Below are 24,423 nucleotides of genomic sequence, written 5' to 3'. Positions count from 1 at the left end.
AAAAAAAAAAAAGAACGGGGCAGCTAGGTGGCACAGTGGATAAAGCACTGGCCCTGGATCCAGGAGGACCTGAGTTCAAAGCCAGCCTCAGACATTTGACACTTACTAGCTGTGTGACCCTGGGCAAGTCACTTAACCCTCATTGCCCTAAAAAAAGAAAGAAAGAAAGAGTACTTAGCATGTTGCTTGGTTCATTTTTGTTCAGTTGTGTCCAACTCTTCATGACCCCATCTATCAAAGCAAGCTATGGGGTTTTCTTAGCAAAGATACTGGATTGCTTTGCCTTTACCATTTCCTTCTCCAGTAAATTAAGGCAAATGGAAGTTAAGTGACTTGCCCAGGGTTATATAGCTAGTAAGTATCTGAGGCTGGATTTGAACTCAGGTCTTCCTGACATCAGACCCAACGCGACCTAACTGCCTCCATATGCCTTATACTATGCTTGGTACTTAGTAGATTCTTTTTTTTTTTTTTTTTAGTGAGGCAATTGGGGTTAAGTGACTTGCCCAGGGTCACACAGCTAGTAAGTGTTAAGTGTCTGAGGCCGGATTTGAACTCAGGTACTCCTGACTCCAGGGCCGGTGCTCTATCCACTGCGCCACCTAGCTGCCCCTAGTAGATTCTTAATAAATGCTTATTGACAGACTTTGTGCTACATCCATTCATCACCCGGTGAATCCCCGACTCTATGGCTCATGCTGATGTGGTATGTTATGGCTTGTAGATTACTTTTTTCAGCAAGTGATTATTCTGCAAGTTGAAGAGGACCCTGAAGTTCCAAGAGGAGGAAGATTTACCCTGAGTCATGTACAAGTCAGTAGAAAAACTGGGCAAAGTGACAATGGTACTTCATGAATATTTAGTTGGGGAAACTGAGACCCAGAGAAGTGACCTGATGTCCCCAATGCCACACAGTCAGTCATTAAAGGAGAAGAACCAAAATTCAAATTCAGGTCTTTGGACTCCCCCAATCTACTACATTGCCACTGTCTTGAAAACTGCTTCTGGAGACTCCTCATCCATTGTTCTCTGCACTGTGGATGCCTCACTCCATATCTTCCTTCCTTTCTCCCTCCCTCTTTCCTTCCCTCCCTCCCTCATCTGAGTCTTTGCTCATGTCTTAGAAGTAGACTCCTTTCTTTTTTAGGGCTCAGAGCCTCTACTTTTCTCCATCTCCCCTCCCAACCTAGGACCTGGCCCACTGTGTCCTAAACAAAGTAGGTGCTTAGCAAATGTTCATAGATTTTCTTTCTTGTGTTTCTTGTTTTGTTCTGGCTCAGCAATCAAGAAACACATTGGTGGGGCAGGGCAGCTAGATGGTGAAATGGATAAAGTACTGGCCCTGGATTCAGGAGAACCTAAGTTCAAATCTGGCCTCAGACACTTGACACTTACTAGCTATGTGACCCTGGGCAAGTCCCTTAACCCTCACTGCCCTGCAAAAAAACAAAAACAAAACCAAGAAACACATGGGAAAATGGCTTCTGAATATTGACCAGCCCAGGATCCCCAAGCTTGGCAAAGAGCAGACCTTCCTGCTGGCTGTGGATGGGTCTTTTCCCAAAGGAAGAGAAAGTAGCATTTCTGCTATTAGAAGAGATGTTCGTCTTTGCTGAGATACAGTGGATCATTGATGAAATGGGTTTTGATTGTATCAATGCCAGTTTCACTAGCTGAGGTGACTGGGTGATGCAGTATCTGAAAAACTCGAATTTAAATGGTGCCTTAGACTCTTCCCCACTGTCACTTAGCAGCTCTCAGCCTCAGTTTCCTCATCTGTAAAGTGGAAGTCATAATAGCAACTACTTCAGGGTTATTGTGAGGATCAAATAAGAGAAAAATATAAAAAGTGCTTTGTAAACCCTAAACAGCTCTATGAATGCTAATATTATTAGTCTCATGGAGGGGCGATACCACCTTGATTTGATTCTGTGTAATTTAAAATTCTAAATGTGGGTTCTAATCTGTCCCCCCAGTTTTGGGGGGAAACTGACTAAAATCACTGATAAACGAATTTAGGTATTTTAAGGGTTTATTGAAAAATAGTAAAAGAAAGAGAAAGATTGAGAACAGATTTCCCATAACCTGGCGATCCTAGCCTTCCTAATCTCCCACTTCTGAAGTTCTCTGCCACCACGCCAATATCTCGCAGCCAAAGAGGAAGAACCCTCCCCCAGCATCCGTTTCTTGCTTCATGCTCCCCTCCCAGAAGTGGGAGGTTCCTCAAGCTGATTGGCTAGTGTCATTCAAATTCATTAAGTACCCTTAAGTACCAGCCAGACGTGCTTACAATCTAGTACACCAGTCAGTTGCTCTTCCCCAACTCAATAAGCCTAGATCAATCTCCAGGTGAACCCCTGAGTCCCATGATCTTGACACATTCCCCCCCTTTGTTTCTTCTAGGAACAAGGTGTTCCTTGATGAAACACACCCTATGCTAACAAACAATATATAAATAACAATATAGGGAAAAGGAGAAAGGAAATTTTGTCCAGAGGGGCGGTCCCTCATGAACCTGCACTTTGACACTGGACTGCAGAGGGAGGGCCTCTGCAGAGAATATATGTTACAAATGGTGTATATAATAACAGAAGGAAAAAAGACAAAACAACAAAACAAAACTGTTCATTTAAAGTCTCTGAGATCTTGTCTTCTTGGAGTGGTCATCAGAAAAATAACTATACTCTGGTCTGGAAAGCTAGACTCTGGTCTGGACTCTGGTTGTCTCTGGACTCACTTCTTTAGCTGTTGAATTGCTGGATCTTTACTAATCCTTAGCATAGCATTGTCAATGATCAAATTAAACACAGAGTTCTTCAAAATATAACTCATACTCAAACTTTATATATATATATATATATATATATATATATATATATATATATATAAAATATTTCATTCCCCCCCTTTTGGAGGATTTATACCCATATAATATAGAGTTGGGGCAGTTATGCAATCTATAACACTTCTTACCACCATGTGTCTGGATCAAGGCCAAATTTTGTAATATGTCTATGATGACACCTGAAAATGTTATGGAAAGGTTACCTTACCACATCTCGTGGTTCTGAGACATCCAACAATTGTGCTAGGCCACAGGTGGATGGATTCTGACCATGCCATCATTAGGAGGGAGACAAGAAGAAACTGGATTATATCCAGCAATTTTGGTCTATAAGCAATATTATATTCTGTTATTTTTTACTGTTTCATCAAGGAAACACCCCGCGTTTCCCGAAGAAACAAAGGGGGAACTGTAATGATTGGAATGATGCCACCTGTTGGAGACTTATTATAGGAAAGCTCTACCATAAGGAGAAGGCCTCTGAGGGCAAGGCAATGCGGCTTTTCTTTGGCGTCAGGAAGTGACGTTTGCTTGTGGGAGGAAGAGGGGGCAAGGCTGGTGCTCTCGCGCTCTTTCATCAGGACTCTTGTTGAGAGTGGAGCGAGAAATTCTCTCTCCCTTCAATAGATAGATGAATCTAGGCCTTTCTCTCTCTCTTTACCAAATTCTTATTCTCCTTAATAAATGCTTAAAAGTCTAAACTATTGCTAAAGCTTATAATTTATTGGCAACCACTCATTAGATATTTTAAACAGACTAGCTAGAATTTTAGCCCTTACAATTCTGTATCTTTATATGTATTTGTGTCTCTGCTTATATGTGTATTTCTTACCTCCTGTGTGTCTCCCTTTGTCTTCTAATATCAGTCCATATATGCCCTTTATATTTGACTCTCTTATTTAATGTATCTCTCTGTTTCTCTGTGTCTCTCTCTGTATCTCTGTCTCTGTGTCTGTCTCTGTCTCTGTGTCTCCATAAAGGTCAGAAATTGATTTACTTTTTTCTTTGTAAGCCCAGGATCACAAAATCCTACTCCATGCCTCATTTGTTGTGGAGAGGATGGTATGGGCTGGTACAGTGAAAACCCTGCCAGGTTCTTCCAGGCTCCACAGGCTTCAGATAGAGCCCCAGCAACAAAGCCCATCTCATTTCCAAGAACTAGCCTAGTTTAGTAGCTGGTTGGCTGTTTGGCTATGACAACTCAGGAAATAAAAATATAAAATGATCCTTGGTTGTGTGGATCCTCCTCTGTGGTCATAGCGGCAAAATAGGCTGGGAACCACAATTCTTTGACCATCCATAAACATCAGGAGATGCAGGAAGACCTGGGTTCAAGTCTAGTTTTATGACCCTGCACACAGCATTCAACATCTCAGTGCTCCAAGACAATTGCAGAAAAGGTACTGATCCGTATCGGTAAAGGTACTTTCCTCACCTGGGAGGTCCTTCTACCATTGGAATTGCAAGTCCAGCCCCTGGTACCCTAAATGTAAAGTCCTTTCAATCTTGACATTCCCAATATAAATGAAACCAGAGAACAGAGGGAAGTTACATGGAAGGCTGGTTTACAAGTTCTCCATAGAGAGGCAAATAAAGGGTTTGGTGGAGTTGGTTTTGACGTGTGTCCAAAGGCAACATTTCCTAGGACATTCTATGAAGACCTTGATGAGGCCCACCAAATTCAATCAAAATATGTTCTGATAGGACAGTTAGGTGGAGCAGTCTGGAGTCAGGAAGACCCAGGTTCAAATTTGACCTCAGACACTTACTAGCTGAGTGACCCTGGGCAAGACACTTCACCTTATTTGCCTTAGTTCCCTCTTCTGTAACATGATCTGGAAAAGGAAATGACAAACCACTCCAGTATCTCTGCCAAGAAGACCCTAAATGGGGTCACAGTCAGACACAACTGAAACGGCTAACCAATGAATGTTCTGACACGCAGTGACTTCAGTGCAAACGTGAGAGTAGGTAGGGATGGTGGAAAATGTGTATCAGGAATAAGGAATGAGAGAAGTGTAGACTATGCAAAAGCTTGCGTGTCATGCATGCTGCTTTTTTTTTCTTCAAGAAAAGAACCAGAAAGTACTGTACTTGGTAGCACCAAATAAAATTTACAAAAAATAAAACTGATTATATTTTAATAGGAAACAACTCTACTGATATGAGAATCATTCCTTACTGTCTGTATATGGTCAGACCACTGACATAGCAAAATTTAAAATGAATACAAAGTGGGGGCAGCTAGGTGGTGCAGTGGATAAAGCACCGACCCTGGATTCAGGAGGACCTGAGTTCAAATCCGGCCTCAGACACTTTGATACTTACTAGTTGTGTGACCCTGGGCAAGTCATTTAACCCTCATTGCCCCGACCAAAAAAAAAAAAAGATGTCTATGAGATATCTTTTAGGCAGTTGGAGATGTGAGACTGGAGGTTCTGAGAGAGGTTAGGGCTGGACAAACAGATCTGAGATCCATCTACCTAGAGATGATAATTGACTCCATGATGGCATAGTTGTTGAGGAAACCATATTTCAAGGTTTCTAAAAAAGAGTAAGATACCAAAAGCATGCCAAAAAAATTAGGTCTAATTAATACCTACCTCCAGCCCCTTTGAGGGAACATGGGCCTATGCCTATTTTCCCCTCTATATAAATATGAAAATAACACAATCATATTGAGGGTATTCTTCATAAGACCACAAGTAAGGAACAGGTAGGCTTTCAGAAAGGGGTATATTCCACAGTAATCTACAATTAAGATTGGGAGCAGGAGAATCTCTTGATTTTACATCAGTTACATATTTCCCAATATGTCCCTCTCCCAATGTCTACTTCCCCTTATAACACAGTGGGGGTGGGGGGAAGCAGTTCAATCAAACTCAACCTCATCAATCATGTCCAATTAGACTTATGCATCTTAAGCCAGCAAGTGTCAAGTGTCTGAGGTCGGATCCGAACTCAGGTACTCCTGAATCCAGGGCCGGCGCTCCATCCACTGCGCCATCTAGCTGCCCCGAGAGCTGGACTTTCAAAGTTACCCGACCTTAAAGATGCTGAGGCTGTTCAGAAGTTCTTCCTTAAAGAAATACAGCTTGGTGAGGAATTACTAGCCCAAGGTGAATATGAAAAGGGTGTTGAGCACTTGACAAATGCCATTGCTGTCTGTGGGCAGCCACAGCAGTTGTTGCAAGTTTTACAGCAGACTCTTCTATCACCAGTGTTCCAGATGCTTCTGACTAAGCTGCCAACAATAAGCCAGAGAATCGTGAGTATACAGAGCTTGGCCAAAGATGATGTGGAATGAGAAACATGTCAACATAATAAAATCTTAATAAAAAAAAATTTTTTTTAAAGTGTCTGAGGCTGGATCTGAATCCAGGTCCTCCTGACTCCAGGGCCGGCGCCCTATCCACTGTGCCACCTAGCTGCCCCTCATTCTCATATTTCTTCTGTGGGACCAAGTTTCATCATTATGATCACACAGCTGTCAATTTTTGTGTGTGCCTGTTCTTTCCATCTTCGTTGTTATAATCATTACATGTGTAGTTTCCCTGGTTCTCCTTATTTGATGCTTTGCCTCCCTGAAAGAACAACAGAGATGGATAATATCAGGGAAGGCATAAAACAAGGAGGAAGACGTACAGATGTTCAACCAAAGAGTTTGCCCTTGCCACAGAGGAGATAACTGTGCAGAGTTCAACTTGAAGTGGAATTCCCTCTCAATGGTGAAGTCTACCAGATGCTCAGGCTAGTGGTTCATATCATTGCAGAATATCTTAGTGATCCATAGCTAGTTTGTCAAGAGTTTGGCCTAACTTTCCACAGAGAAAAAAAACAAAACAAAAATGAAATGGTTGAAGGATGCCCACTGTCGAGATTGTGAAAAACAAGAATAAACTGTAGAACTTGTCTGTCAGTATATATGTCCCTTTGACAAATACCACACAGAGATGAGTTAGGCCCACCATTGAACAAAAGTACTGAAGAATTGTCCAATTCTTTTTTTAATGACCCCAAACTTCTCCCGGAAATAGAGTCCCACCTTTTTAATACTAACGTTCTGCCTGTGATGTTTATATGACTGCAAGTCATGGAATGCTATAGTCTCTAAAAAATTAAAAATGAGGATCGCTCAGAGGGCTGCAGAGGAGCACAGGATAGATGTGAGTAGGCTGCATGTAACTCATTTCAAACAAAATGTTATGAAGGAAAAATGGAGTAAGGGCAGTCATCAAAGACGGAGGATTAAATAGAAGAAGGACCCGTCACGTGGTGAGAGTGAGATATGCTCTCTGTATGGGTGGACCTCCCTCCCTTGGTGAACTTGTGGAAGGACACAGATGAGAGGACACAGGATGGGCAGCCTAGATGCATTATAGTCTATCACTGGAAAGAATACCAACATCAACACAATCACAGATCCACCTGAGATATACTGAATATAGTTTAATAACTGGTGACTTCAATGCAAATGAAGCAGAGGGGGGAAAAGCAGAAAAACATCATTCAGGAGTAAGAAATGAGAGAGACCAAAGGCTTGTCAACTTCACCAGAGCTTATACCTAGATATAATGAATACTTTCTTCATGAAGAGAAGACGAGCTGGATGTGGTGAGCATCACAAAAAATGAAGTTAATTATATCCTAACAAACAGGAGATGACTTATTACAGATATAGAAGTGGTTGATGGAGCTGGGTATACTGAACCTCGAGAAGAGAAGTCTGCAGTGTTGGGGGTAGGCATGATGTCTGTCTTCTAGTACTTGATGGGCCATTATATTGGGGAGGAGTTAGACTAACTCAGTTTAAATCAGCCAACAAGCATTTATTAATCACTTACTGTGTGCCAAGCACTGTAACACTAAGTGCTGAGGATACAAAGAAAGGCTTTTTTAAAAACCTCCCTGTTCTTGAGGAGCTCACAGTCTCATGGAGAAATGTTTAGCCCAGAGGGCAGATACAGAATGAGTAGAGGGGCAGCTAGGTGGTGCAGTGGATAGAGCACTGGCCCTAGAGTCAGGAATACCTGAGTTCAAATCTGGCCTCAGACACTTAACACTTACTAGCTGTGTGACCCTGGGCAAGTCACTTAACCCCAATTGCCTCACTAAAAAAAAAATGCTTTAAAAAACATGAGTGGAAATTGCAGGGGAAGAAACTGATTCAGGCCAAATATCAGGAGAAACTTCCTAACAATTAGATCTGTCCACCAATGGAAGGGGGCTTCATATAAAGGTGGCATGCTCCCCCCATTGGAGGAAGCCTTCGAGCAGAACCTGGAGGACCCTTTACTGGGTATGTGGAAGTGGGGTGGATTCTGCCCTTCCACCTTCCAAATCCTGTGATGCATTTCTGAATCTGCAGTCAGTTTATTACCTTGTTAGAGCAAATTCACAGTCAATACCAAACAAGACAGAAGAATAAAAGTGAGAAGATGGGTATATTTGAGGCACCTCCACCGTAACTATTTAAATACACAGCTCACATTGAAAAAGGGAAAATGGGTAAAAGAACAGACATCAACACCGCCTAGCTCCATTTCCTCCATTAATTTAACCAACACGATAAATCAATAAATCAATCGAGGAACCCAAAGGCACCCAGAAACTGCCTTAGTCAGCAAACCCTTGATCTTGCCAAGCAAAGATACATGGAAACCAGTAGTGAGAGGCATTTAGAATATGAGCTCATGGGTAGGATTTTACAGGGTGGGGTGTGAAAGATTGTGAGCAATGATGCCTCATGAAACAGTGAGAAAGTTTACACACAGCCTGGGGAAGACCTGATTAAGGCATTTAAGGATGAAACTGGGACAACAAACATGAAAAAAAAAGGAAAAGATCTCTAACAGTCTTTATTATTATTACAAACTCTCTTCTCAACCAGTGACAGAAGCTATCACATTGAGAGTCTGCTATCATAGTTCCTGATATGTGCATAAAAGAAAACTAAAGTATTATTATTAAAAATAAAAAAAATCATTACTGTTGGCACTAACAAAAACAAAGATGGGAAGAACAGCTGGACAAACCTGAGTATACAGAATCAAATTAGCAAGCATTTATTTAGTACCTACTGTATGCCAGGCATGATGTCAATGCTGCACAGGGGATACAAAAGAAGAGAAAAACAGCGTGCTTCCGGAACTTCACGGAGCTCACAATCAAATGGGGGGAACAACTATTTCCATACAAAATACACACAGGGTAAATTGGAGATAGTCCCATAAAGAAGGCACCTGTATTTAGGGGGCCCAGGAAAGGCTTCTTGCAAAAGGGGTGGGAAGGAAGCCAGGGCAGCTGCATAATTTTGAGAGCATTGAGGGACTGGTTCTCAAGATACATGATAGGGGGAGTTCACCATGGATTGCGTTTTATTGAATAAAAAGACGGCCAAGAAAATATCAACAAATGTTGACTCGTTCCCAGTTTCTCATATCTCCAAATCCTTTTTGTGAATATCTACCCACTTGCAGAGGGCAGCCTTGATGAAAGTATGAGAAAGGAGCAAGCAGGCTTTCACAGACAATATTTTGCAACCAACCACATGTTTACAGTTGCTTAGATTACTGAAAGGTACAGACTGCACACACAGTCTCACTGGGCTTATTGGTCGTTGGTTGCGTGGGGGGCGGGAAGCACCTGATCTGAAGAATAAAATATGCCTTTAAAGGCTTTCCTCCAACAAGATGTCTCATACTGCTGTTAAAATCATAGGTCAGGGTCAGCTAGGTGGCGCAGTGGATGGAGCACCAGCCCTGGAGTCAGGAGGACCTGAGTTCAAATCCGGCCTCAGACACTTGACACTTACTAGCTGTGTGACCCTGGGCAAGTCACTTAACCCCAATTGCCTCATCCCCCCAGAAAAATCATAAGTCAAATATTGAGTATTTGCTCCCTGCCCAAGCTGGAGATGCAAAGGATAGTCCCTGCCCTCGGGGGGCTTACAGTTTAATGGGGTAGCATGGTGCAAACAACTATGGGCAGAGGAGATACAGACAGGGCAACGTGGGGATAACCATCAGAGGGAAGCCACTAGCATTAAGCATTAAATTCTCTGGAAAATGTTCAAACAGAAATAGCTTTGTCTGGTAAATCTCTCGTTATTACCATCGAGGTGAGGCATACCCTACAGAGACAGCTGACCCAGAGCGTTTGCCCCTTTCACAGGGGAAGTCTGAATGGAGGAGGAGTCCCTCTTGCTGGCATGTTGCATGGGCCACTGTGGTATCAGAGCTTCCAAAAGGATGCTGAGCTGCCTCTGAATGAGATTCTAGCTCCTCCTGGGGAAAAACCAAGTGGAGCAAGAACATTTATTGTCCAGACTGTGATGTACAGTGGGATGGCAATCCATTTACCTATCTGGTGAATGTATAACGAGTTGCCGGGCCCTGAATCAAGGGGGAAGCAGGCCCAACTGCATTTGGGAAACTGCATCATGCTTTTAATGACCTGAACTTCTGCCTGAAATAACTGCCCATCTCTTTCAACAGGAATATTCTTCTAGAGGTGCCCCCGTCCCAAGAATTACAGTTTGAAAGTTCCCCAGAGGGCTGTGAAGAGGCCCAATGATGGACTCTAGTAGGCCACCACATCGCCAATGAGGACTCACTCAGGAAGACTATAGAGAGGTATAGGACCAGAGAAACAAGCAGGCTTATATAGCAAATGCAAGGGATAACTTGGTGGGCTGCTTAAAGGCTCAGTTCAGATTCCACTGTGGAGGATTGGATGGGAAGGCAAGATGAGCTTCTTTGTGAGTAACATCCTTTGAGGGAACCTCCCTGCTACCCAGGACTTAGGGTAGTGTGTTGTATCCAGTAGGTACTTAATGTTTGTTGAATTCAAAATGTTTGTTGAATTCCATTTGGGGCACTGTTTTCCTCCCTGGAGTTGTCTCTACCTTCTTCCTATTGTCTTTCTCCCTTTGGGCCACCCTGAGCACAGCCAGAATTCTCTTGAAGGGTTCCCCGTCTTTTTTCTTTCTTTTTTTTCCCTTTTGCAGGGCAATGAGGGTTAAGTGACTTGCTCAGGGTCACACAGCTAGTAAGCGTCAAGTGTCTGAGCTCACATTTGAACTCAGGTACTCCTGAATCCAGGGCTGGTGCTTTATCCACTGTACCACCTAGCTGCCCCCGGTTCCCCCTCTTTCTAACCCCCGTTGAGAACTGGGAACTCCCAGTCCCCCTATTTCAGTGCAGAGCATTAGCTAGATGACCATTGTAAAGGATATTCCCACCAGCTATGGCCTGAGCTGCATGTCCTCTGGAGTCCCACTATGGAATTCAGAAGGTAGCTCTCTGAAGGTTTGCTTGAGACCCCACCCTCAGGAAGACCCTCCTGGAGTCTCCGCACCCCTTCCCCCAAGTTCCTCTGAACCGCCACTGGCCCTTGTCCCTTTTATTTCAAAGCAGCATTTTTTTCTTCTTTCCCTTTTTCCCATCTTGGTAAAGAGCAAGGGTCTAGCTCAGGGGTTCTTCACCTTTTCTGTATAATGGGCTCCTTGGGCAGTGTGGTGGAGGCCTTCTCAAAATAACAGGTCTGTTGAAATAAAGCGCCCCTAAGCCTGGACTAAGTGGAAGGCAGTCCAAGATCATGGATTTCAGATCTTCCTTTGTGGTGAATAACGCATTACTCCCATTTTACAGATGAGGCATTTGAAAATCGAGGGAAGCAGGAATTACTCAGGGGCACTCACATCCCAGACTGCCAGGTCCCAGGCAGACTTGGGGTGACCATGGCCCTTTCTGAGATGGAGAAAGACAGAGGGGGGCAGCTCCATGATCCCCCCCCCAACCCTTTGGTCCGCATTATGGAGGAAGAGGGTCAAGAAAAGTGGGCAGGCTGTTCCTGCTCCAATCTGATTTTATTGAAAAGGAAACATAGAAAAATCATGTATACAAAAAAATTAACCAAACATGTACAGAAAATTCATTCCAGTATCTACAGCACACAGCTTCATGTACAGTGTATTTACACGCCAGGACCCCCTCCCTCCCTCCCTCCCTCTCCTCTCCCCTGCCCCAGAGCCTCCTGCTTGGAGGGTCCCTGCCCTGCCCCCTGGGAACGTCAGCCCAAGCCTTCTTTCCAAGGGGCTCTGAGCCTCCCTCAGCCTCCTGGGGCAAAGGGGACCCAGAGGAGCCCATGTTTTCTCTATCAGTTCCACAGTGGGTTTGCCTTAGAGGGGCTGGAGAGAGGGTCACCCCCCCTTGTTTCCTTCTCACCCCTCCCCTAGGAAATGAAAACTGGGGCAGGGTTACCTGCCGGCTCAGGAAAGAGACTGGCTCCACGGGATACAGACTCTGGGAAGCTAGTGGTTAGTTTTTGGCTCATTCCAACAAGGCATGGAGCAAAGCACCAAAGACCAGCCGGCTCGGGCAGGACGAGAAAAGCCAGGGAGAAGGTCGCCCAGGCTGAGGTGGCAGGGGGCAGAGGGGACAGCTCTGTCACCTTTCATTCCCCTCAGACTCCCTGGGTGCCCCTACCTGACCCCTCCTCTCTAGAGGTCCCCCCTCTCCTCCCACCAGGCCCCCTCCTCCTCGGGTCTGGAGCCTCAGCAGTCTGGCCCCGAACCGCCCCCCGCCCCCCCACAACTGTCCTCCCAAGCAATCCGGGCAGGGGCTTTTTCCAGTGCTGGACCCAGAGTCATTCGCCCCGACCCAGGCCCCACCAAAGGGGGCATCTGTGCCCATGTCTGATATGCTACATTTTGCCAAGAGTCCACAGGAAGGGGGGGGGTTGGAAGGTCCTGCCCTCCAGACCTCCTCCAGCCGCACCCCCCAACACATGGTGTCCTGCAAGGTGGGCACTGGAGGCTAGTTGGGCTCAATTTCGGGGATCCCGTTCCCTCGGTGTGGGGCCAGGAGCCCTGAGATGAGATTGTAGAGAAGCCTCCAGGGTGAGAGGTGACGTCTCTGCTCCTCCTCTCGTCTCTGTGGGCAAAGAAGGGAGGGAGTGTTAGAAGACAGCCCTGCTGGGGGAGGGGGGAGGGGGGCTACGAATGTTGGTTGCTGGGAACTGAAAGCTGAGGTCAGCAATGAGGTCAATGCAAACCCGAGTCCTAGCATCAGCTCTCTCCCTTCTACACTCTGCTTTTCTTTCCATCTAAAGGAAGGGGTCGCATTAGACAACTCACAAACTTTATAATTCCACGAAGAAGGGGGCAGCTAGGGGGTGCAGCGGATAAAGCACCGGCCCTGGATTCAGGAGGACCTGAGTTCAAATCTGGCCTCAGACACTTGACACTTACTAGCTGTGTGACCCTGGGCAAGTCACTTAACCCTCACTGCTCCACAAAAATAACAACCACCATAATAATAATTCCATGAAGAGGGCTAGAGGTTAGAGTTTATATTGATATGGAGGCTACTGTGCCCAAAATGCTTTCTTCAAACGACCCTCGGAAGGCGGTGTAAAGACTATCCCCCTTTTCCAGAAGAGGAAACTGAGGCTCATCAAGGACAAGTGATTCGCCTATGGGCACACTGCTAGGAAATGTTGAAGCTGGGCTCCTAAACTGGGCAGCTAGGGGGCGCAGTGCGGGGCTATAGTGCAGGGCCTGGAGTCAGAAAGACCTGGGTTCAAATCCAGCCTCAGATACCTCCTAGCTGTGTGACCCTGGACAAGTCACTTAGCCACTGTCTGCCTCAGTTTCCTCATCTGTAAAATGGGATTAATGATAACATCTCCTGCCCAGGGTTGCTGTGAGGATCTAATGAGATAATCATTGTAAAGTGCTTAGCTCCATACCTGGCATACAGTAAGTGCTTAATAAATGCTAGCTATGGTCCTCATGACTAATGTCACATCACAGGCCCCTAGAGAAAAGGGGTTCCTTAACCGTGAAAGCGAGGGACTGCTTTAAGGACTGCTTTCAAGTTTCTGTCCTGGGGAGAGGGCCCAGTCCAGGGCCTCCCCTAGAGCCTTCACTGCATCCTGAGCTCATCTCTAGGGGCTGGCCTCCCTTCACTGCCCTGGGGCCTCGGTGGGGCCCAATCCCATCCCCTTCAAGTTCCTCCCACATCCTAGGGCCACTCCCCACTGGAGGAGGGCAGAGGTGCCCCGGGTTCTCAGCCCCTTGCTAGAAGGGAGGGGGGAGGGGTGCTGGGCTTCCCCAGCCCCTCCCCTCCGGCTCAGCCAGGGGAAGGCTGGCTTGTTTGTTCTGGGCAGGCGCTGAGCCAGCATCGGCAGGCGGGAAGTGAGGAGAAGGGAAGGGGGGGGGGGAGAAGGAGGAGGAGGAGGGAGCTGGGGAGAGGGAGGCAGGCATTTGCCAATGCTGACTCACTCGCTATAAATAGCCCAAGATATATGAGCCGCCGGAGCTGCCGGCCCCTTCAGTCCCAGCCGAAGCTGGCCACCGGAGGAAGTCGGGGAGATTGGCCTCTCCCCTCCCCCACTGCCTCAGGGTGTCAGCCCCGTCGGACCCTTGGCCCTTCCGGCCCAGAGAGGCGGCCTCCTGGTCCCAGGCCAAAGCCTGGGCACCATCCCATCAGCCTCTGGACCACACCCCCTCCACTCCCCTCACTCCATAATCCTGGGAGGGTAGATTAGGGGATCTCGGCTTGTGTCTCTACCCTCCCCGCCCCCCTCCGCTGCTCCTCCCTCCTGTCCTGAGTTCAACCCCACGGAGGGGGGGGGGGGAGAGCAGCTGCTGCACATCTGGCCGCGGGACAGCTGGGCAGGGAAGAACTTCTCCAGCCCCCACCCCCAAAAGTCACCCTTGGACTCTTCCGTGTGTGTGTGTGTGTGAGAGAGAGAGAGAGAGATCAAGCCAGGCTGAGCTGGGGTCCAGAAAGGGTCTCTGGCCCACGACCCCCTTCTCCCTCCTTATGAGTGACCCTTCGTTTAACATAGTCCAGCGCCTCTTCCCAGAAAGGAAGGCCCACCTGCTGTCTGACCTCAGCCATGCCTACTGCCGGAGACTCACCCGCTGCTCATACAGAGCATTGAGATCATCGGCCATCCTCCGGAGCTGGGCACCGATCTCCCGGTCCTGCTGCTCTCCTTGGTCCCCGTGTTCTGGGCCCAACACCCCCGGGGGGCCACCAGACATCGGAGATGCTACCTGGGGCTCCCTCTCCTGACCTCCGTCCTCCTCTTCCTCGGCAGACCTTTCACCCAAAGAGGGTTGGGAGCCTTAGGGAGGAGAACGAAAGACAGGCCGTAGGTCAGGACCTGAAGATCACCACTCAACAAAGCAATTCAAGCACTTCACTGTCAAGGCCCGCTGGAGTCCAAGCAGTGTCCCCCCCCTCATTTGACAGGGGGTGTCTTCTACTGCCTGCCAATGGTTCCTGTTTCCCTCATCCCATTTTTACAGTGTGTGGGGGGGAGGCCATCTTCCCCCGCCCCATGCCCATCCCCTTTTACATGTTCTCCAAGGTACAAGGCAGCGCAAACTCATTTATTCAACAAGTATTAGGGGCCAGAGGCAAGAGCCCACAGAACTCCTGGGTGACCTTAGGGGCCCATCAACCCTCTTCCCTGGGTCTACAGAAGAGATCAGATGGAAGAAGGGGAAAGGGGGGGAGCGGTTAGACTAGATTCAGGGGCTCTTAACTTGGGGTCTGGGATCTTTTTTTTTTTTTTTGAGAATTGTATTTTAGTATAGTCAGTTTCCTCTGTAAACCTAGGTATTGTTTTGTGCATTGAGAGGCATTCTAAAGACTCTGAGAACCCCTGAGCGACAGAGTCACTTCCATCTCTGAATTCCACAATCTCAGACTTCCAGAGTCCACGGGGAGGCAACAGTCTGAGAAGACTTAGAGGCAGCACATGCACGTGGGCGTGTGTATATGTGTGTGTGTGTGTAGAGGGGCGTCGCTGGGGGGGGGAGAGGGCAAAAAAAAAACCCTAACCCTAATTCCTAGGCCAGAGAGAAGCCCTCTGCTCCCCCCCCCCCCAGCCAGGATGCAGAAGGGGGAGGGGACAGGAAACAACAATTCTCTCTGGCTAAGAGAAGAAGCAAGGGAAGCTCCCGGGGAGACAGACCGCAGGCAACACAGGGTTAACTTCTCCGCAGGCAGAGGACCTTTAACCCTTTCGGGCTGGCTCCCCACCGCCACCCTCCCTTCCCCTGGGGGAATTTCCAAACCTGAAGGCCCTCCCTCCCAGCTCCAGGAAGGGGGAGGGGCACCGGCTGGGAGAAAAGAGCCAGCCCTCCTCCCAGTCCTACTAGGACCTGGATAGAGGACCGTAAGTCAGACAGCAAGAAGGACCGGGCACCATTCTGGACCACGCCCTTTCTAGGGACCTGGTCCCTTTCCGTGTGTGCCCCCCCCCCCCATTCTCTTGGCTGTCTCGTATCTCTGTCACTCAAACCTGTCTTTGTAGCTGGGCGGGGGGGGGCTCTCACCTCCCTTCCCATCCCCGGACTCCCTGCTCTGCCCCAAGATGACTCTTGGTTCCTGGGAGGCTCTGGGCCCCCCTTGGGGATGAGGGCTCTTGCCCTAGGAAGAGTTGAGTCCGCAAGCCCCCCAAGGGGAGGATGCAGAAACCAAAACAGTGAGACACGGACGTGAGACTGACAGAAAGTGGAAGAGATAGACACCCTCCCCACCCCGCCCCGCCCCCAGGCAGATGGAGAGGAGGAGAGAGGGGGGAAAGTATGGAGCCCGAAAGAGCCTTTCGCACTCACCACTCTGGCCCTGGCTGCCGGGCACAGGGCTTCTGGCCACCCGTGCCCAGCGGGGGCCCCCATAGGCGCGGGGCTGTCGAGTGCAGAAGTAGGCGAGCGGCAGGAGGGACGGGGGCGCCAGCGCGGGGCCGGGGGCTGGGCACATGGAGTCAGCAGATGGGTTCAGGCCAGCCTCGCAGAGGCTGCAGGAGACCGCAGAGGGCATGAGCCGCCCCAGGGGAAAGGTTCTCGGGCTTTCGCGGGGCAGACCCTCTACTGGCTCTGGGGAGCTGCCGTCCTGCTGCGCTCTGGCCATGGGAGCCTGCGGAGACAGGTGGGCGGAGCAGGTCAAGGCGGGCTCCGCCACTGCCCTCGCAAGCCTCGGCACCGTCCCCAACTCCCTGCCCCGGGACACCGAGCCTCGAGCCCCCAGCGCACATGTCAATTTCCTGCAGATGAAATACACACCCAGGGCTACGCTCGCAAACCAGTGACAGGTCGTTCTCGGCCCCGCCTCCCCAGGCCAGCCTCTCCCCCAGCACCCCAGGCCCCCAGCCCCGGCGGCTGCCACCTCCCAGGAGCACCTACCCAGCGGCCACCACACACTCACAGCAAGCTCGGTGACAGCGGCACACTCACGAAACTGCACAAGCAATCACAGAGACAAGCTGCACACACTCACCAATGCAGAGGCAGAGAATGATACCCTAAAAAAACAACACACCCAGTCGCACGCGCCACCCACAGCCATGCTCCCAGCGCACACCAACAACTGCCGCGGACACTAAGGGCACGGACCGCGGCAGCAGCTGCGGGACAGAGGGGGCCCCCCCTCCCCCCAGCCCCAGCTCCGAGGGCTCACTCCGGACCCGAGAGCATGCATGCCCCCTGCACAGATCGCAGCCAGGACCAGCCCCGGCCCCCACCCCCACCCCCGGGAAGGGGGGCGGGGGGAGGGGCAGGCCCGCTATGGCCGCCAGGGGGCGCCGCGGGGCCGCACACCCATTGTTTGTAAACAAACCCGCAGCCGCGCGCGGCCGCAGCAGCAGCAGCAACGGCAGCGGCGGGGGCAGCGGCAGCAGCAATTGCAGAAGCAGCAGCAACAGCAGCCGCAGCAACAGCAACGGCAGCTGCGGCCGGCGGCGGCGGTGGCACCTGCGGCAGCCCGCGCCCCCCAAGGTGGGGGTGGGGTGGGAGGCAGAGCGCTTGTGGGGGGCGGCCCCACTCTCCTGCCTCCTCCTCCAGGGAGCACCCCCCGCCGCCCCGTGCCTCCCCTCCTTCCCGGGACCCCGGCCTCGCACGCTCCCTCACTCACCCCGGGGGCATGAACGCGCCGTCGGGGGCGGGGGCGGGCTGGTTGGACTGTCAGGCGGGGACCGGGCCGGGCCAGGGGCGCCTGGCTCCGCGCTGCCTGCTCTCCACCGCCTCCTCTGCTGCTGCTGTTGCCGCTGCCGCCGCCGCCGCCGCCGCCGCTGCTCGCCGCTGCTCCCACTCCCGCTCCTGCTGTGGCTCCCGCGGGCCGCACGCATGTGTCTTGCGCCGCCGGCTCCCAGGCTGGTTCTGCCGCGGCCGCCGCCGCCGCCGCCTCGCGCTGCAGCCGCGCGCCCCGGCTCCCGCGTGACGTCACCGCCCGCCCCGCCCCGCCCCGCCCCCCTGCTCCCGCCCTCCTGCGGCCGTCTGCGCCCAGGCAAGTCGGGACTTGCCAACGCGGGGCTGCAGGCGCGGCCGGGGCTGCTGGGGCTGCGGCGCCTGCTGCGGCTCCCACCGCCCAGCCCCGCCCCACCCCGCCCCGTCCCACCTCCGGGCTGCGCGAGGGGCTTCCCCGAGTGGGGGCGGGGCCGGTCACCCCGGGGCGGGCACCCGCTAACACGCGCGGACCGCTCTGCGGACCCACGAACACTCGCGGACCCACGAACACACACGGGAACATGAACACTCAGACACACAAACACATGAACACACACCCACGGGCTCGCGAATGCACGTGTACAAGAAGCACCCAGACACGCATGGACACACAAACACTAAGGACCGCGGGTGCTGGGGTGGTGGGGGGAGAGCAGTTATTTCTCTTTCTTTTTCATAGTGGAGCTTTCTGTTGGGCGTTATGCCTTTACAAGGTGCATTCGCGGCCCTTTACAGTAAACCTTGTGCGCACTGAGCTCTCCCTTCCACTGGGCTCAGAGAGGGTGACATGCTCATAGAAAGTCACACAGCTAGTCCGTGGGTTTGAAGCCAGGACTTCCGGACTCAAGGGCTGCATTCCGTGCTTCTCTTTCTCTCTCTGTCTGCTTCTGTCTCTGTCTCTCTCTCTGTCTCTCTCGGTCTCTGTGTGTGTGTTTCTCTCTCTTCCTACCTATATCCTTCTCTTTCCCTCCACTTTTTTCCCCCTCCCTTCTCCCCTCCCCCCTTTTATTCTTCTCTCTGGTCTTCTCGGCTTCATACGGTCTCCCTTTCCTACTAAATCCTCCCTCTTTCCTTTATCTTTCCTCCTTTCCCCTCCCCTTTGTAGCCTTCATCCCTCCCTTTATCCTTCCCTCTTCTCTCGCATTCTCCTGCTGCTGCTGCTGCACCCTTCCCTGTGGCCCCCACCTTCCATCACCCTCCGTCCTGTCTCTCCCCTCGTCCTCCGCCACCTCGATCTCCTCCATGGAGTTTTGACATCCGCCCATCTCTTCCCTGAACTTAGCATTCATTCCGTCTGCTGCTTCTGCACCCACACAACTGTATCCCCCATTCCGGAGCTCAGCCCCCTCATCATTTCTGCCCCTCCTGATCCTCAGTGACCTTCAAGGCACAAGTCTGGTGCCTGCCACCTTCTCCAGGACATCTGCTCCATCTCGGTGTATGTGTGCCCTGCAGCTCCCCAAGTCACCTTGTATTGCTATTTGGGCACACGTTGTATCTCTCCAGTCCAGGGCCCTTGACACTTTAAAAAATTATTGAGGCCAATTCCCCAAAGAGCTTTTGCTTCTATGAGTTGTTTCTATCCATTTTAACCCCATTGGAATGAAAATGTCTTAGTATTATTATAAAAATAGTTTTGACCTCACAGATCCCCCTGAAAAGCTCTCAGGGACTTGGGGTCCCTGGACCACACTTGAAGATTTTCTCCAGGAGAATGTAAGCACTTGGAGGGGGGAGGGCCTTACCTCCTGATTACCTAGTGCTGTGCCTTGCACATATTAGGTATTTAATAAATGGTTAATTGAATTAGAATAGAGCTCATATGGACCAAGGGCCTCCTTTTCTAGATGACAGAGCCTGTGAGACTAAGAGCCAGAAGGTTATCCCCATGGACATGTAGGAACAGACTGAGGTCATTGGCATTTAGTTTTTTATGGATCACGAAACCGAGACCCACGAAACTGAAGTGACTTGCCTAGGGTCACACAGGCAGTAAGAGGTGGCTTTTGAACCTGAGTCCTCGAGCAAGAGAGAGAGAGTGACAGAGACTGAGGCACAGAGATAGAGAGAGACAGAGACACAGAGAGATAGAGATAGAGACAGACACAGAGACAGAGATTGAAACAGAGATACAGAGATGGAGACAGAGAGACAGAGTCAGAGAGAGATAGGGACAGAGAGACAGACACAGACACAGACACAGAGATAGACAGAGATTAAAACACAGATACAGAGACACCATGAGAGACACAGACACAGAGAGAGATAGAGACAGACACAGAGTAAGGTGTGGTGAAGAGAGCTGGTCTTGATGGGAGGAAGACGTGGGGTCCTAGTCCAGCCTCGGACACAGACTGACTGGGCACTCCCCTTCGGCGAGTCCCCAAGGCACCCCTTTACTCTCAGCACCTCAGGTAACTAACTCTGTCAGGATCCAAATCTTAGAGAAGGTGCCTGCCCTGCATTGGCAGAAGTAGCTCTTCACCGGGAGCTTCTTCCAACCAATGGAATCACGGATCTGGTCCAAAAAAAAAATGTGTTCCCTGAGAGCCCCAGAAACAGAAAGAGGCAGAAAAGTACTGTTCTCCCAGAGACACTGAGACAAAGAGACAGAAAGACAAAGGCTCCCGGAGACTGAAAGACACAGCTGAGGCAGGAGGGGGACCCCAAAATCTGTCCTGGGAGGACTCACTGACAAAGGACCTGCAGACATAGAGGGGAGAATGCCAGAGAAGGGGGGTTCAGGGAAAGCTTGAGGGGTGTACGCCCAGACCCAAGACCCAAATTGACTCCCCCTCTCCGGTGCGCTGCAGGAGCAGGGCAGTGGGATCCCCCATTCTCCCCTCCAGGTGCCCCCCTCCACCTCTCAAGCCCCAGAAAGGGGCAAAGAGTTCAAGGGTGAGAAGAGATGAGACCTCTCCTCTCCCCACCCCGCCCCCCAAGCTTGAGAAGCTGTCTGGTGAGCCAGGGAGAGAGGAAAGAGTTAATCTGCTTCCTGGGGCCCCAGATACTTGGGTCCTTGGCCCTGGAGTGTTGGTGAGGGGCAGGGCTCAGCCTGAGATGTACAGTGAAAAAGGGGTGATAAGATGAGAAGTATCTCTGCCCCCTCCCAATGCTAAGTGCTTGGAGATCCCCCCCCCATAGTCCACTCTAGGGCCTGAGGCACCTGGTTCTCCCCCCTCCCCTTTTGCTAGGTGCTTCAGGAACTCCACCATCCGGCTAGAGGGATGAAGAGCCAATGAGAGGCAGCTGCACTCGTGTCTCTGGGCGGCTGGGGTCGGCTCTGCCCGCCTGGCATTGGGCCCTGGGTGGGCAGTGTTGGGGAGGGAAGGGGGGGGGCCCTGGCGCCTGGTTGGGCCGGCTTGTTGCTGGGTAACCAGGCGCTGAGTCCCCCCCCCCCCACCCTCCCTGCTCCTTGCTCACTGGCTGGGCCCCTGCCAGGAAGAGGGAGGGGGGCAAAGGCAAGCGGGCAGCTGAGGCCACAGGCAACAGCCTGGGCCCACCCAGCCAACCCCGCTTCTCCTGCCCAGCCTGCGGAAGCATCTATCCTTCCCCTCGCCACCCAATAAGGCCCTGGTGGACCAAGCTTCCCAACCCTCCCCTCCCCCTCCCCTCCCACGCCCCCCCCCCAGCATATGGGAAGGCTCCAGATCCAGTCCCTGGAAACCCCAGCCCTGGAGCTGAGATGCCCTAGGCACCCAAACCTTGGCATTCCCGGGGGAGATAGACATCTGAGCCCCCATTGGCCCCAGGCACCCGCCCGGTCCTTGAACCTTCCCTCAGCCTCGGTCTCCAAATGATTCTCCCCCCAGAGCCAGAGGTCAGAGGATTTAGCTTTCAATCTGGACCCGTACGGTCCCATCCCTTCGTGTACAGATGAGATGAGGAAAATGAGCCCAGAGAGGGGAAGAGGTTCGCTTGGAGTCACACAGCAGGGATGGGGCTCTTCTGGATGGAAACTCCAGGACTTTTCCCACCACTAGGATTCGGACCCCATTCTGTACCCTGGGGGGAGGGGAGGAAAATGTGAAGAGAGGCTGTGTGTCCTCGGAGAGGTGTCTTGAGGTCTCTGGACTGGGATTTAAAAAAGAGATGGGGGGGGCGGGGGTGATGGGACAAATATTCATCCCCTGCACCCAGGCATAGGAGCCAGGAAGGGACCCAGGCGTTCTCAGCCAGTCCCCTAATTCTCTCCCACCCACCCCCAGTGGCCAATAGCAGGGGCCTGGGGGCGGAGCCAGGAAGTGGGGGGATTAGTCAGACTCAGGAACTAGGCGATGACATCAGGCTGGGGGAGAGGTGGGGTGGGGGGAGTGTGGGGAAGGGGCGATGACGCAACAGCCGCGGTGACTAATGGCCAGCGGGGCGGGCAAGTTTGCCCGGTAACAGAGGCTCCCGGACCCCCCCCCCCATCCTCGGAGCCCTAGCTCGGGCCGAACCCCCTCCCCTCTCTCCGCAAACACGGACACCCCTCCTCCCTCCTCCCCATTCCATAACACCCAGCTGAGCCCAGGCTGCCTGTCTGAACTTCCCCTCCCCCAGCACCCCCAAACCTATCCCAGCCTCCCCCTCATGCCCTGCGCATGGCCTGGGGTCAGCCAGGGGGAGGAGGGATGCTACCCCCCCCAATAAATATTCTTGTTCCTAAGGGGAGTCTATGTCTGTCCATGTGATGGTCCCTATACGTGTGTGCATTAGTGATGGGTGGGTGGGTGTCAGAGTGATGAGCATGGATGGGTAGAGATGGGTAGAGCATGTCTGGGTGACCAGTGTGTGAGTAGGTGTATTGTGTGTATGTGTTGGGGGGGGGAGTGTGATCAGGTGTTGTGTTTGATGGTGTCCTGGTCTGTTAGTGTGATTGTATGTTGTGTGTGCCACTGTCATGGGTGTGTTTCTGAGTCATGACCGTCTATGGTGTGCACAGGAGAGGGTTTGTATGCACATATATTCTCTTTGTTTTTGTTTTTGTTTTTGCTGGGCAATGAGGGTGAAGTGACTTGCCCAGAGTCACACAGCTAGTTAAGTGTCAAGTGTCTGAGGCTGGATTTGAACTCAGGTCCTCCTAAATCCATGGCCAGTGCTTTATCCACTTTGCCACCTAACTCCCCCCCCCCCCCCCCCCCCCGCACATATATTCCCTTAATGGTGATCTAGACTGCCAGCTTAGGACCCAGGCCCCCTTCAGTGACAGTGGTTGGGAGCTCCAGGAGTACAAGAGGTTGGGGATACTTGAATCCAGCATGGGTAAAAAACAGGATGGGGGCGGGGGTTGCCTAGTCTAAGAACAGGAAAGCTCAAGTGTCCTAGTCTGACCTGACCCCCAAACACCTTTGAGGAGTCTCTTTTTTTTTAGTGAGGCAATTGGGGTTAAGTGACTTGCCCAAGGTCACACAGCTAGTAAGTGTCAAGTGTCTGAGGCCAGATTTGAACTCAGGTCCTCCTGATTCCAGGCCAGTGCTCTATCCACTAGGATACCTAGCTGTCCCTGAGGAGTCTCTTGAACCCTTCTCCTGCACCCCATCCATCCATCCATCCATCCATCCATCCATCCATCCATCCATCCATCCATCCATCCTTCTACCCTTCTCTCCATTCATCCTTCTATCTTCCCTCCCTCTTTTCCTTCCTCCTAAAAGCACCTAGGTAGCACAGTGGATAGAGCTCTGGGCCTTGAGTCAGGAAGATCCAAGTTAAAATTCCTTCTCAGACACTTGCTAGTGGTGTGACCTTGGGCAAGTCACTTTACCTCTCTTTGCCTTTGGGGAGGATAATAATAATAGTACCTGCTTCTGAGGACTGTGAGGATTAAATGAGATATTACAGCTCCTGGCACATGGTAGGTGCTGTATCCATGCTTCTTCCCTTCCTCTCCCCCTACCCATCCATCTATCCATCCTCCATCCCAGTCTCTGAGCTCTGTCCCTTTCTATACAGGCCATCCCTAAAGTCTTTTTTTTTCTTTTCTTTTTTTTTTTGCAGGGCAATGGGGGGGGTTAATTGACTTGCCCAGGGTCACACAGCTAGTAAGTGTCAAGTGTCTGAGGCCAGACCTGAAACCAGGTACTCCTGAATCCAGGGGCCAGTGCTTTATCCTGTGTGCCACCTAGCTGCCCCCATCCCTAAAGTCTTTTTTTTTTTTTTTTTGGTGAGGCAGTTGGGGTTAAGTGACTTGCCCAGGGTCACACAGCTACCCCCATCCCTAAGTCTTAAAGTTGTGGGGTTTTGGGGTTTTTTGCGGGGCAATTGGGGTTAAGTGACTTGCCCAGGGTCACATAGCTAGTAAGTGTCAAGTGTCTGAGGCCAGATTTGAACTCAGGTACTCCTGAATCCAGGGCTGGTGCTCTAACCACTGCACCACCTAGCTGCCCCTTAAAGTTGTTTTAAACCATTGCCAAAGTGCGTGTGTGTGTGTGTGTGTGTGTGGGGGGGGGGGTGCTTAGAACTGCACGAAGACTTTTGGGACAACCCTGTATTTCGACATTTGGGTCTCCACTTCTTTCCTTTTTCCTAACGTCCTCGGGTTCTGTTGTCTCCAGCCCTGCCTCTTCTTCCT

General features: G+C 51.1%; 1 protein-coding gene across 7 annotated transcripts; it reads right to left on the bottom strand.

Annotated features, from left to right (window-relative positions):
• Window positions 1-11,867: 11,867 nt before the first annotated feature.
• On the bottom strand, window positions 11,868-18,063 carry BBC3 (BCL2 binding component 3). Of its 7 annotated transcripts, XM_043991176.1 has the most exons (5): window positions 17,779-18,063; window positions 17,146-17,170; window positions 16,485-16,785; window positions 14,775-14,983; window positions 11,868-12,780 (listed from the first exon to the last, which is right to left on the bottom strand). In XM_043991176.1, exons 1-5 carry the CDS (start codon window positions 17,787-17,789, stop codon window positions 12,664-12,666), a joined length of 663 nt encoding a protein of 220 aa, XP_043847111.1. In that variant the 5' UTR covers window positions 17,790-18,063; the 3' UTR covers window positions 11,868-12,663. The 7 variants fall into 7 exon arrangements, with proteins under 7 accessions (XP_043847111.1, XP_043847114.1, XP_043847110.1 ...); XM_043991179.1 differs by lacking the exon at window positions 17,146-17,170; XM_043991175.1 differs by lacking the exon at window positions 17,779-18,063 and having other exon boundaries at window positions 17,146-17,343.
• Window positions 18,064-24,423: the final 6,360 nt, after the last annotated feature.

This window comes from Dromiciops gliroides, chromosome 3 (assembly GCF_019393635.1).
Source record: "Dromiciops gliroides isolate mDroGli1 chromosome 3, mDroGli1.pri, whole genome shotgun sequence".
NCBI lineage: Eukaryota > Metazoa > Chordata > Mammalia > Microbiotheria > Microbiotheriidae > Dromiciops > Dromiciops gliroides.
The sequence above is the reverse complement of the archived record's forward strand: the minus strand, read 5'-3'. Positions and strand labels throughout refer to the sequence as shown.

What these genes read in the sequence shown, in the direction of transcription:
- BBC3 (XM_043991175.1), bottom strand. Translation starts at nt 17,214, where the DNA reads ATGGCTGTGGGTGGCGCGTGCGACTGGGTGTGTTGTTTTTTTAGGGTA. An exon ending in CATTCTCTGCCTCTGCATTG is followed by an intron (nt 16,786 to 17,145) that starts GTGAGTGTGTGC and finishes CTGTCTCCGCAG; the next exon opens with GCTCCCATGGCCAGAGCGCA. An exon ending in ATGCTCTGTATGAGCAGCGG is followed by an intron (nt 12,781 to 14,774) that starts GTGAGTCTCCGG and finishes CTTTGCCCACAG; the next exon opens with AGACGAGAGGAGGAGCAGAG.